Source organism: Branchiostoma belcheri, unplaced genomic scaffold, assembly GCF_001625305.1.
Source record: "Branchiostoma belcheri isolate BF01 breed outbred unplaced genomic scaffold, Haploidv18h27 scaffold5, whole genome shotgun sequence".
In the NCBI taxonomy this organism is placed as follows: domain Eukaryota; kingdom Metazoa; phylum Chordata; class Leptocardii; order Amphioxiformes; family Branchiostomatidae; genus Branchiostoma; species Branchiostoma belcheri.
The window spans coordinates 5,964,754-5,978,861 of NW_017804131.1; the positions used below are offsets into that span (position 1 = coordinate 5,964,754).

At 39.8% G+C, this 14,108-nt stretch overlaps 3 protein-coding genes across 3 annotated transcripts in view; 2 read left to right on the forward strand and 1 right to left on the reverse strand.

Moving 5' to 3' along the window:
* Positions 1-1,025: 1,025 nt before the first annotated feature.
* LOC109479707 lies at positions 1,026-2,903 on the forward strand. Its single transcript, XM_019781698.1, has 3 exons — positions 1,026-1,633; positions 2,439-2,554; positions 2,899-2,903. Exons 1-3 carry the CDS (start codon positions 1,026-1,028, stop codon positions 2,901-2,903), a joined length of 729 nt encoding a protein of 242 aa, XP_019637257.1.
* An 813-nt stretch (positions 2,904-3,716) lies between these two features.
* LOC109479709 (F-box protein At1g78280-like) lies at positions 3,717-9,834 on the forward strand. The gene is made up of 10 exons (XM_019781699.1): positions 3,717-3,731; positions 4,600-4,741; positions 5,498-5,610; positions 6,291-6,393; positions 6,926-7,030; positions 7,981-8,051; positions 8,458-8,532; positions 8,856-8,963; positions 9,135-9,170; positions 9,700-9,834. The coding sequence occupies exons 1-10, from the start codon at positions 3,717-3,719 to the stop codon at positions 9,832-9,834; spliced, it is 903 nt and encodes a 300-aa protein (XP_019637258.1).
* A 2,112-nt stretch (positions 9,835-11,946) lies between these two features.
* The window catches only part of LOC109479710 (kinesin-like protein KIF1A), a 60,541-nt gene continuing 58,379 nt past the window's right edge, over positions 11,947-14,108 (reverse strand). Inside the window, exon 59 of the mRNA XM_019781700.1 lies at positions 11,947-13,573. Coding sequence (XP_019637259.1) covers positions 13,534-13,573 — 40 coding nt within the window. The 3' untranslated portion in view covers positions 11,947-13,533. The remainder of the gene's footprint in view (positions 13,574-14,108) is intronic.

The following is a 14,108-nucleotide window of genomic DNA, read 5'->3' on the forward strand; positions in this document are numbered from 1 at the left end:
TACAATGATTGAGTCAAAATTTTAAAATGTAGGAACCTTGCTTTTTTTTGCCCGGCTTGTTTTCTTTTCGCCCGCTCGCATTAGATTTTGAGTCTGCGGAGGATGTCATCCATAAAATTGACTTGCTGTGGCCTAAATATGAAAAGCCGCGCGAAGAGCTCACGGTTGAACGGGCACTCCGCAACAGCTGGGCGCTATATGGTTGGACCCTGCTCTAAATAGGGGAGCGTTCATTAATAACTCAACCAGTGGGATTTCGTTCACTTACTCATTTAAAATGTTATAACTTCGACTTGTGCTAGATATTTATGAATTGTCCCCAGACAGAGTGGCAAAAAGATAATACACGTGTCACAGAGTCACAAGCTGGTGTCGGTTATGACGTGGCTTTTAAATTGTCACAAAACCGCTGGACGAGTTGTATTACTTCTATAGAGATCAAGAAACGGTGTGTGGACCTGAGAAGGTAGGTTAGTTCTTTTGGGTACCCGCTCCCGCTCCCTTCGATGGATTTTAGGATTACGTGCATTTGTTGTGGCTCAATACATGATACTTAGTACCAAATTGTAGACGGCCGCACTTGAGTTTTCGCTGTTGTTAGGGTACAGTGACCGGGGAATAGGCTTTCATTGTGTTAAAATGCACACGAAATTCTTACTGTTCTAAATTCAACAGTCACAAATTGGCTATGCATTTAGAGTCACAAAAGTCGGTGAAATGTGGTTCAAAGATAGATGACGACCTGTCTGTAACAATAGGTTTTTGCTTTAGAGAACATATCACCATATGCATGTTGAGGGTTTGTCTGACTAAAACTTATAAACAGTCATCAGTGCATTTAAGTGGTTTCAACATTAGAGCATTTTTAATAGTGCAAAAAATGGGGGGGGGGGGCATAAAAGGAAAGTTGAAAAAAATTGAAAGATCTTAATTCATATGTTATCGTTGAAAAAAGGGAATCTTTGTCGCGCATACTAAAATGTTACATTGAACGCACTTCGCCGCGAATTTGCAGTAAAGTCAGAATGGGGAAAAACAGCAAAGCTGGAGAACTGAGGAAGCGAAAACAAGAAAAGAAGCAAGAAAATGGCACAGGTCACGTGACCAATGACGACAATAAAAAGCTGAAGACCGACGCAGCGTCAAGGAATGGGTCTGCAGCAAGGCATGCCGGGAAGCCAACCGACACGTTATTCTATGTCGCGGGCGCTTTTCTTCTCGGAGCAATTCTTATGGCATTTCTGAATGGCCCGAAAGAAACGGTTAATCTGCCAACAGAAACGCCACCAAAACCGGCAGAAAACACGGACAAAATTCTACAACCAGCAGAGAAAGAAGCCAAATCTTTCTTACCGCACAAACAACAAGAAAAGGTGAACCAAGAAAACGTGATCGAACAGGAGTTTATGAGACCTTGGTATCACTATCCCCGTGTGACCGACAAAAGCACCATCTCGCGGAAATCTGAGGAACTGCAGCCTGATAAAGTTGAGTTGATAAAAGAGAGTGCTTCAGCGGGAGGATGGAATTCTGCCGACAGGGAGACTGCGCAGAAACTGTCTACGTCATCATGTCTGATTGACAGGCACTACGTGGATGACGTCACTCCACAGATGTTCAGAGATAACTTCAGGTAAAATGATTGTAATTTTTTTTGCCTTTCGATGCGTAAACCTACGTATACAATTGATATCGATTTAGGAGGCAAAGGGTATGTAGCGATGTCTACTAGAAATAAAATACAATGCCTCTAGCCACAGTTATATCTTGAAAGGCACCCAAAGCGATTTCAGGGCAGTAAAACTGAATTTTTTAGAGTCAACTGTCTGGTGAGCATTTCTAAAATGTAGTACGTTGAATCAACCCAATTCCATTGCATATTGATCATGATATCTGTGAGGCAGAAATGCTTCAATTGTATGAAATAATGGTGCATAAGCGTGCTAAGAAATGGCAGCAAATGTCAATATCAAACAGATTTCTTCACCCAGAGATGATTTGGTACACACCACTGTGCAGTGTCTATAGTGCTTCATTATATAAAGATGAACGCCAAGAACTACTCGATATTTTACATTTAGACAAGATATGCAAGAAAATGTCAAAGCAGGACATGTTTAAACACTTGATGTCATGCAAGAACGAATGTATAGCAGACAAACTATGTAATTATGTTTCCAAATGTTTCAAAAAGAGAGAAGAAAGGGCAACTAACAGTAGATGATAGGTAGTACATAGTATTGTTGTAATGTATAAATTCCTAGCAATTAGCATTAGAATATAGCGTTCCAGTATATGCAATACTCATGTTGTGCATACTGCATATCCTCTTGTGCATTTAGCCCATCTGGGCAAGAACATGCAATAAAGATTCATTTCATTATCATTAAATGCATTTTCCAAAGTTGTTATGATGCTGTGCATGTACCGTGTTGCAGGTATAAGAACCCGCTCATCATCCGGTTTCGGAATGGCGCTTCCGGATGGGTCAACACACCGGACTGGGGAAAACGGAACCTACTGGGGAAATACTCCGGCTGGACGGTCCGATCAGGTGAGGGGGGGGGGGCGGGTTCTTTGGAGAGAGGACGGTATGAGGCATTGGCAAGGCTATGGCGGACTATCCCCGTCAAAAACCAATTGAATGTATTTTGGGTGAAATGAATTGTATTTCAGGGCCAAGCAAATTGTGTTAATTTGTTTATTGTGTAGCTTCATCTCTAAACACGGAGAGAAAGGTAAAAACTACTGAAATTGCATTAAAAATGCTGAAAACCGGCAAAGCTATGTGTATTTTGCCAAGTGGTCTAGCTGCCCATGAGCATTGAGATGTCTAAACATGGTTTCAGTGTCGTGTAGATAAAAACACTAAGGTACGCCTCTGCCATTATCTTATAGCTTAACGGTACTTTTGGCGACGCCTCAGGGATGTTGCCAATTACTTGATGCTTAACAGGTCGCCATGAGTTTTGCAATCTCAGATACGTGTGACAAAATCTGTCTTGTGGGGTCGTGTGGCGTAGCGGCAGAGTGCGCGACTCGGAACTTAGAGTCCCGGGTTCGAGTCCTGACACGCCACCGATCTTGTGCCCTTGGGAAAGGCACTTAACACGACTTTCCTCACTTAGCTCAGGTGTAAATGAGTACTGTCCTGTCATGTATTTGTCCCCTGTGTTGGTATCGGCATTAATATAAGTTGAAAAAACTTGAGTGTGTCGTCACCACGTCTGGTGATTACATGTTGGAATAAAAAAAAATCTGCCCTGCCCTGACGACTAGCAAAATCATGTTCCACACAGGTACATCCCTGGACATCGTGCGTAACGGTGGTGTAGGAGACAACGAGACGTCCTTCTACGACTTCTTATCGACTATGGAAGGACAAAGGAATGAAGAGCCACGGTAAGTTTAATATATTATTACTGTTAAAGTATCGCAAAATGCTTGTACAAATGACTTTATTTCAGTGTGAGAAAGTTATAGGTTGATTTTCAACGAGTATAGTGCGAAATGAAGACCTAGATTGTTAGGAATAATCTACTTTTATTTCTAACAAATAGAGTTTATCAAGCTTAAATTTTATCACAGTCATATGAAGCTCACTCCTATTTTCAGACAGGTCTATGACAGTGATTTTTACAGAGACAGCCGGCTGGACCAAACAGTCAACCCTCCAGCCTTTCTTTCGGTAAGAGTTGTTTATTGTTAATAAAATTATGTATTTATCTCAGGTTCGTGGCCCCTATACATACAGAAACATGTAGAATACTTAACAAAACACTCAAAGGTACCTGAAAAAAAAACACGTTTACCCAAGGATGTTATATCGTTTAATCTTAAGGGTCAACTATTGTATGGTCTGCTATTTTGCATAGGTAGACCATACAATAGTCGAGGGGTACACTAAACGGCATATAAACCATCTCTGCTTACGTTCCATCGTACCTTTATAGCCAAGTATCTCATTGATAAAAGTCTCTTCTTACCCTGTTGATTTGAACATAGATTGTATGTTGTAGAACCTTCGCGATGCCGTGACGCTTTCCGTGGGTCCCTCACAGAAAAAAAAGTATTTAAAGTTAAAACTTTTGGCCCAACACAAAAATTCTCTCACCTAGAGCTTTCGACCAGTCACTCTGGTCTTCCTCAGTAGACTGACCCAGTGAAGCTTGTCACGTGGCTTCTTTGAAGTGTGACGTCAACATTGGGTCAAAGGTACCTGGTAGACGATGTCGACCCCCGTCGCGGTTCAATGTAGGGTGATAGGCCCTGATATATATGGCTTCCTTCACTCCTCTCAAGAAATAGTCTTGTTCAGTGTCTAAAATCCTTACAGTGTCAAGTGAAACAAAATGTCTACTGAGGAAGACCAGAGTGACTGGTCGAAAGCTCTAGGTGAGAGAATTTTTTTTGTGTTGGACCAAAAGTTTTAACTTTAAACATGTAACTACCAACACAGATGAACTTTCATGATAGTATAAAAAATGTAGAATACAAAAAACGGTCAACCCTGATTTCAACTTTACGTCCCTCACTAAAGTTCTTTAGACTCTCATTGTCTTCCTACCCTAGTGATTGAGAATGGATTGTATGTTGTAGGACATTCGCGATGCCGTGACGTTTTCCGTGGGTCCGTCCCGGTCTGGCGCGGCATTCCACACGGGTACGGACGGCTGGAGCGGGCTGGTGTTCGGCCGGCAGCGATGGTTCCTCTACCCGCCACAACTCACGCCTCCAGGCGGTGCGTAATCACGTAACTTCCGTCCGCAAAACACCTCTTTCTGACCTGTCTATGTATCTTAATTGGTTTACATGTAGCCTCCTTCGCAGTCTTGTTGGGCGTCGGCGTAATTTTTTCTCTGAGCGACGCGAGTAATATGCGGCCGCGAGGGACGATTTGCTGCCGAGGGACTTTTGCAACGGAGAGAAGTTTGTTGGAGCGGGAAACCTTCTCTCCGTGGCAAAAGTCCCTGGGCAGCAAATCGTCTCTCGCGGCCGCATATTACTCACGTCGCTCAGAGAAAAAATAACGCCGACGCCCAACAAGACTGCGAAGGAGGCTAGTTTACATGTAGGTCCATGTCGGCAGAACGTACTGCGCCTTCGCCAAACCAATGTTTAAAGTCTGTTCCATGTTTGCGTCAGAATTTTGTTTGTTCCGTACGATATCTTTTCCGACACAACGTTTTAAAACTACAGGCAAGATATCATCCATAAAGATATGAGCACGACCTTAAACGATATGTTCTGTAGAAGTACACGCACAGTATGTTCTGACGTGCTGCCTGGAGTCATTACTTGGACCAATAATATCACAGTGTTATCCGATATTTTTCACAAGTTTTTTCTGCCTAGAGGTACTAGGTATTCAGCCTCTGTAGTTGACTTGACTTTGTACTTGGGAAATCTATCCACCTGAATTAAGCATTCCAACGACCATACGTTGTCAGAAGATAATGACTTTGAAAGTTTCAAAACTATTCTGTCCTCGCTATAGGTTTCTGGCCAGGATTCAGCGTGATCGACTGGTTCACTGACGTCTATCCAAAACTAAACGACAAGAAAAAGCCAAAGGAGTGTGTTTTAGAGGCAGGGGAAATACTGTATCTGGTAAGAACGCTTTATAATGCATGGTAGATATCTATGAAATCAGTCAAATCAAACAATCATAGTGTTGTTGTTAAGTAGTTGTTGCCATATATCAGTATGGTTGTCGAGCAATTAAGTTGAGTCATATTGTTTGTTTGTTTGTTTGTTTTGTTTATTTGATCGATCTCCATTAGTGTGTACAAATCAATGATACATCACTAGTCCTGGAGTCGTATTGAGTACAGACACTGCATTATACTATACCTACATACATACATATACAAGAAGCATAACGTAACTTAAATACAACATGGCAAATAAAATGCAACATAGCAATGAAATACGACATGGGAAATGAGAATACAACATAGGGTATAAAACTGCTGAGAGGTCAGAGGTCTCAATACAGTTAAGAGCAAGTAATTCTGTACGTCAGTCGTCGATTACCACCATGATTGCAGAGGTTGGGAAGTGTCCACTTTAGTTTTCAGCCAATCCCTGATATGTTTCTTAAAAGTTGTAGGTGCAGACAATCTGATGTGTTGAGGAAATAAGTTGCAAGTTTATTCATATCTAGTTTCGGAGTCAGTGAGAACTTTTAAAAATCATTGTATCTAATTGTCTAAATGTAGGGTTTATCACCCGTGTCCCATTCAGAGGAACACACTCTAAATGGCTCTATGTTATTGTTTATTTACCAGCCTGAAGGCTACTACCACAGCGTACTGAACATCGGGGAAACAGTTTCTATCAAGATGAAGAGAAAAGACGCCAGCACCAACTTGGGAAGGTGGTTCTTTGAAGGTAAGGACATCATCAGAACGTTAACGCAGTGTTAAAAAAGAGATCCTGTCTCAAATAGGATGACCCACAATGTACAACCATTCTAAGGATGATAAAGAAGAACTTTATTGGCACAACAAAAAGTACAGCGACTTTCGTAAGGTCTAAGACATGTAGATATACAGACAAATATACATGGGTACAACGAAAATATCCCACGTACAGAACAATAGGTGGGTCAACTAATACTACTTGTTCTAAGGTTTAAACATTCTTTGATATATTTACCTATTTGTACACAGTAAGGGTTATTGCCTTCTAGGATGAACTTAAATTTATCTATAGCATGAAATGTAACAAATTCTGTTGAGCAGGCGGAGAGACGGTTGAACAGCTTTGTGCGTTTATCGTTATATAGTGTACAATATCACTCAACAGATAGCTGACAGAATTTTTTTGAAAATAAAAGCTAATTTCTACAGCTACATAATATTTCAGCGTGCTAGATTAGAAGGTGGCTATACCAACTTCGTCTTCTTGGTTCTTTTCCCAGGGAACAGGAACGCCGACAGACTTGTAGACCCTCAGTACAAGTACAAGGAGCAGGCACGGGAGGGACAGGTTCACGTGTTTAAGAAGCTGCATGAACTCTTACCAGGTGTGGGATGTCACATGGTTTTTCGTACTGTTTATTATGTATACCGAAGGAAAACATATTGTTTTTGCTGTTTCCTCTTCTTCTTCTCCAAACAAATAAGGTCAATGACCTGAACCAGACGTCTGCCACCATGGTAACTAGTGTTGGGTTACATAATGTTGCAATTTTGTAGCAGAAGGGATTTAGGCTCCTGTCTTACCATTCCTGTCTTAACATTCCTGGCAAGTAATTTAGTCGACACTCTGTTTAGTAGTCATAGAACATGTTTTGCCGTTTTGTTTAGGTACAACTGCTCACTGTACCCTTCATAAGTATAGTTTAGCATATATGAATATGTTTGAGTAAGAATTGACAGCACAGACCATATGCAAACTTAGGTAAACATTATGCATTTGCTTTGCAAATGTTACCTTTCTAGTATATTATAAATCTATGACATTAGATATATCTAGCAGAGGACTACAATGCAGTATCTCCAAGTACGCGCTGATTTATTCGAGGGCATGCGCTAAGCAGTATCAAATTGACCGCAAGTTTCCATTAGACTACGCGGGCCAATGGTAACTGACCGGGCCGGTTTGATACTGCCTTGCCCCCAAATGGATCTCTGCTTGGAGATTCGCAAAGGGCGCAGAGAGGATGTAAATGATGAAAAATGTGTGGGGTCGTGTAGCGTAGCGGCAGAGTGCTCGACCAAGAGGTCCCGAGTTCGAGTCCTGACATGCCACTGATCTTGGGCCCTTGGGAAAGGCACTTTACACGACTTTCCTCACTTCGCTCAGGTGAAAGTGAGTATTGTATTGCCCCCTGTGTTGGTGGCGGCATTAATATAAATTGAAAAAACTTGAGTGTGCCGTCACCACGTCTTCTGATGTCATGTTGGAATATAAAAAATAAAAGAAAAAAAAATGATGAAAAAAACTTAGCCATGATTTGTTTCGTTTCTTCAGATAATACCGAGGTGATGCTGAGATACAGCCAAGCACTGGCTGATGTCGACCGGACGAAAGAAGCTAAACAGGTACGTACGATGTTCGTGTAGTGTCAAGGGATGGTCTGGTAGGTTTGCCTATCTGCCATGTCTACAAACTTTCGTAAATGATGAGATATGGAACAAGAAGTATTATGTTGAACATCCATCCATCCATCCATCCATCCATCCATCCATCCATCCATCCATCCATCCATCCATCCATCCGGATCCATCTGGATCCATCCATCCATCCACCCATCCATCCATCCATCCATCCATCCATCCATCCATCCATCCATCCATCCATCCATCCATCCATCCAACCACCCATCCATCCATCCATCCGGATCCATCCATCCGGATCCATCCATCCATCCATCAATACTATAATTTCATCCATCCATCCACCCACTCACTCATTCACTCACTCACTCAGTATAATTTTTTTCCACAGCTGAATCAGCGAGTGATTGAGACAGACCCGTTCTTTGTTCACGCCTACCTGTCCCTGGCTCAAATGTACACCGAGGTAAGTAACCTAACTGGAGTTACATACATACTATCAGATGGATACACACACATATAAACATATGTATAAAGCCTCTTAGGTGGCTTGCCTTAATCCACAAAACTGACAAAATAGCAAGGTTTCACTGCAATGGAAGATCTGTGTTAAAATGTACAAGCAACATGTATTCAATTCTCCCTTGCTTAGTATGAACAAGTATAGACTTAACATGAATGCCCCTGCTCTCGCCACTGGGATGCAGTTTAACGTCCTACCCAGGAAAATGTATAGTATGAATAAAGAAAGTAAGGGACTGTTGATTGATATGTTTTTTGTATCCTTAGCTGGGATTTCTTGGCCAGGCTGAGATCCTGTTCAAAGCTGCGATCAGAATGAACCCGAAATGTTGGGACGCGTACGCACAGTACGGGGACTTCCTACTCAACAGGGCGGTAGGTAGATTGACATTCTCATCACTAGGCCGGATGGGGTTTAGTAGACAGACTGCGTTTTAGTATTAACAAAATTAACGTAACTAGTTGATAAATGTATTGAGTGAGTGTTTATTGTTATCAAGAATGTCTAAAAAGTGACACTTTAACATCATTTTTCTTAATTTTCAGGGCAAAAGCAAGGATGCTGCGAAGATATATGAAAAGGTAAGTCTTTCATAACTCATAGTCACAAAATTTGTTTATGTAGATGATTTCACATACATGTAAACAACACGTTCGTGCATAGATCCACTTGTAGTCAACAGATAATATATAACCCGTTGTTCCATTTGAGTAATGATTACCACCATGAAAAATAGAAGTATTGTTTTTGGTACAAATGTATGTGTTTGTGTGTCTGTGTTGTAATCGATATATATACTAGTTGGCTTCAGTCTGCCCAAGAGGGAGAAAGTCATTAATCATATCTACATCTACGCTCGCTTTTTCACAGGTGTTTTTGTTACATGACCTCCTTGACAGCTGGTGCTGTTTCTCTTGCACAATAAAGAAAGACGCCATATGGTGAATGAGACACCTGTTTCCGATCAATACTGACATTGTGATATCTATCCCATACTAGCCCCCAACTCTTGTTAGCCTTATGAAAATGTAATTAATATGTACTTAGTAGATGCCATACTTTGTACCCTGTACAGCTATTGTGCAGTTATCGATGTTGTCAATTACACAGGGCGTCGAGGTTAGACCTGACATGAAGTCGTTCTACCTGCGGTTACACCAATCCCAGCAGAGGGCGCGGCTGACTGGTGCAGCCAAGGAGACCGCCAAACTCATCAAGGAGAGATTCGGTGATCAAATACTCTGATAGAAAACAGTGTAAACAATATATGTCACACAACCCACTATCATTAAAACGTGGGACTATAGCTAATGCCTCTAAAGAATACGCCAAATCCTGGTGATATAGTTGCTAACATCTGTTAGATGTACAATAGACAAATCTGTTAGATGTATATAGGCTACACACTTTTTACCTTGTCCGATATTATGATTATGTTTACCGAAGGAAAACATATTGTTTTTGCTCAGTTTCTTCCTCTTCTTCTTCTCCAAACAGTGACCTATGACCTGACCAAGACATGATTTGTCGACGTCTGTCACCATGGTGACTGGTGTTGGGTTACATAATGTTGCAATTTCACGGTCTGCTCCTGTCAGCATATACTAGTAGTACATGTATGTGAATGTGTTTGAGTAAGAATTAACAGAGCAGACCATGTCCGAAGGTAAACATTATGCATTTGCTTTGCAAATGTTACTTCTCTAGTTGTTTATTCCATTGCAACGACGTTTTGGGCAAAAGTTTGCAACAAAGTTTGATTGATAAAAAAGTTTAAAAGAAGTACTGAAACACGCAATGCCAGAAGCAACACATACAGGTTTATTTGGTCTCTTCCACTCACTGCATTCTCAAAAGCCAACTCCCTAACAACCAGGCGCTGATGAGAAAACTGTACTCATGGTATCAGCTGTCTCTCAGTATATACACACCGTTTGTTCTTATACTGCATCAGCTAATCATATAACATGCCTTTTCATTGGTTCAAGGCATTGAGTTGACCCCAAGAGAGCGAATCCTATGCATTGTAACATTACTAGTTCAACGGTATTTTTCAAATTTGATCTGAAGCGGCTCTGTACAAATTATAATGACATAGCGGGGTCACCCTTTCTCAACACTCATGTACTCTCTTAATGTACACTCATATGAGGAAAATACCAGTGCCTGTCTTTCTTTGTTGATGTTAGGAAGGTAAAACACAAATACCTTGAATACCAAATTTTGGACACAGCCAACTTTCCCTTTTGAATTCTTTTATGTATGGAAATACATACAGGGGCTGGTTTTTACTCACACAGACTTTCTGAAACTAGTGTCACACATTTTCAACACTCGTAATGATTTTCTTCAAGTTTGTACACATTTTTGTGGGACAACCTACATGTACTAACTCCTTCAGCCACATGGCTGCCTTTTCTTACTTCCGATGATACATTCAACAAATTTGCAGTGGTACATTTTGTACTTCATATGATTATTCCCAAGATATCGATATCTGAAGAAATTCCAGCACAGCACCTGTTTATGTTATATCCTATCTCTATCCATATCATCTGATGCTTCTAGGCAGTTGCATTTCTGACTGTTGCTGAGTGTCAAGATTATCAAGCAAAACATTTCATAGAACTGGTGTAAGTTTTAACAACAATAACTAGAGTCTTTTCAATTGTTAGTCTTAGGCGTTTCCAAAAATTGCACAAGACGACAGAGTGACACAGAAGATTGCAATGGTCTGTGCTTTCATCAACTGTCAACAATTTGAACTGTTTGTATAATGACTGTACATTCATTTCAACAACATTCTAGTGATAAATTACCTTTCCTGAATAAATTGTAATAACTTTTCAATTCATCAATGACTTAATTTTCAAGGAAACACAATTCAAAGGATCTTAAGTGTCTAAATCTTGACAATTCACTGATTTCGATGTTTGAGAGCCTGGTAGTCAAAATTGTATATCAATATGATTTATGATAAGAATGTTTGTTTCTTATATTCTTGTACACAACGCAAAAACTTTGCAATTCAAACTAATATGGCTTATATGAAGAAGGGAAGAACTTCTGTGTCACCCTGTACAACAACACTACATTGTAGCATTATCTTACATTCAGGCCATACAAATTTAGTTTCCTGGTTCATGAAGTTTCCATGTAGACTGGCTGATTTTTCTCGGTCACCACTTGTACTTAAACATAACTCCGTACTGTGTTTTCTGTACTGTATTGTACATTTCTTGTCTTGTTGATTATTTTCAGTAAATAATCCTTCATACAGGAAATTAACTTTGAGTGGCCTTGCTTACATTGCACTTCTGCACATTAAAACTTTTCTTAGCATACATTTTTTAATACAACATATAGGATGGAAGATTTACAATATGATGATTACTACTTGTCTATTAATATACATTGATAATCACATTGCGACAATTTTGTCTCTTGAATTGGACTAGAATTCCTAGAGGACATATGCATGGCACAGCATTCACCATGATAATAAATAAAACAAGTCAAAAAACAGAAATCACACAAAGTATCTACTGGTACTTCTTTTGCAGCATTTGCTAGAAAAACCACTGGCCTGTTAGTCCAGAAATAATGAATAAACACAACTTTTTAAATGTAAAAAAACATGGAAACAAATAAGTTTGAATAAAAAACAAAAATGGCAAGAAAGTTGCTCAAAAATTATGTGCCATTTTGTCCAAGCAGCATGCAAACTGAACCAGCTGAAGCACAAATTATACAGGTTATAGACCAGTATAAAATTCAGTAATCTTCAAAATTTTTTATAATATCCTGCTTTGCAAACTTTGCAAAATACACAACTAATTTTCAATACAGCTGGTCTCTATACAGTCACTTCATCCCTTTTCTACCATCTGACAACTTTGAAAATTCCTGAAAACTTATTTTCACACTTAAATACAAGCAAGGCAGATCACACAGCAAGCCATAATAAATGGTGAACTGCATATGCCATGCCTACGTACCATATTCTATACTCCTTACAACATTACTAACAACATTCATGGCAAGACATCTGCAATCTCACTCCACACCATACAGTCAGCACTTGGCTATTTGTACAATCACACAATCCATTCCACAACTGGAACGTGTACAATTAGGCTTGGGGAAAAATAGTACATCACAAAAGTTTGTCAAAATCTGTAACACTTGCATGTCTTTTTTTTTCTCTTAATTTTGCATCTCAAATTACTTGTCATAAGTTTGTGCGAGGCAAGGCTGGGTAAGCATGTTAAGTTAGCACTGAGAGAGCAATATACATTATACAGAACACTCTTGTTGGCTGAGCACTGATGAACAGTCACTACTGATCCAAAACTGTTTGACCATACTTTACGTACATAAAATGTAGGCCTTTCTTAGGTACCAAAGACATCCTTAAAGGGTTATAGCTGTAGTGGGGAAAGGATGGGGGAATACTGCAGCTTTGTAAAGCAATGTCCCTGTAACCAGACATTACATCCAAGTGCACTTCTGACTGCCATTGGGTGGTATTATGTGTAGGGAGGTGTTTAATTTGTAGAAACACCGATTAAGAGGAATACACATTGTCAAGTGTCTACCTTGCCTTTAAAAGCAATATTTTGGATAAGTCTGGTGGTCAATTCCCTTTCCTAAAATGTATGATAAGTTACTGTGATGTTGGGATGAGTTTAAAAAGAGCAGTCTCTCTCTAAATTCTTCTGACAAAGGTTCCTCTATATTCACGCAGCTCTGACTAAATGTTGCTGACACAATTGTAAGAATTTGCTAAAATGAAATGATTTTTGCCCTTTTGGATCAAGAGTGACGTATCATCACGGGTTGTGCCAACGAGTCAATCGACATGACATGACTTGTCTGTGTGCGCAAGGATGGTCATTATAGGAAGTACACATGCCACAATGTCTGACTGGGTCAACTGCACGGCTAGATTCTGAGGTAGGCAGCACGGCGGGCAAGCTTGGACCTGCAAAAAAACAAAGGACTGATATAGTTGCTAGCAAATCCACAATGCTTCTTTCACCCCTCCTTCAAATTAGTACATCAAAAATTAGTACATCACACTCAAATAGTGCACCATCATTGAACTCACTGATTTCAAAAGATGTTAAATGTTATTCTATTGTTCACCAATACACATGACTTTTAAACCTTAATTAGGTCCTAAATTTCTTGTACATTTTATGTTCTTACAAGCTACATGTAAGTACAGGTCATCATAATAAAGTAGTAAGTCTGGAAACAGTTACAGTGATATAGGAGTCTTATATGTTGAAAACGAGATGCACTTTCTACTTGACTGTACATTATATAAACTAAGATGAACGCCAAGAGCTATTCGATACTTTACAATTAGACAAGATATGTAAGAAAATGTCAAAGCAGGACATGTTTAAACACTTGATGTCATGCAACAACGAATGTACAATAGACAAACTATGTAATTATGTTTCCAAATGTTTCAAAAAGAGAGAAGAAAGGGCAACTAACAGTAGATGATA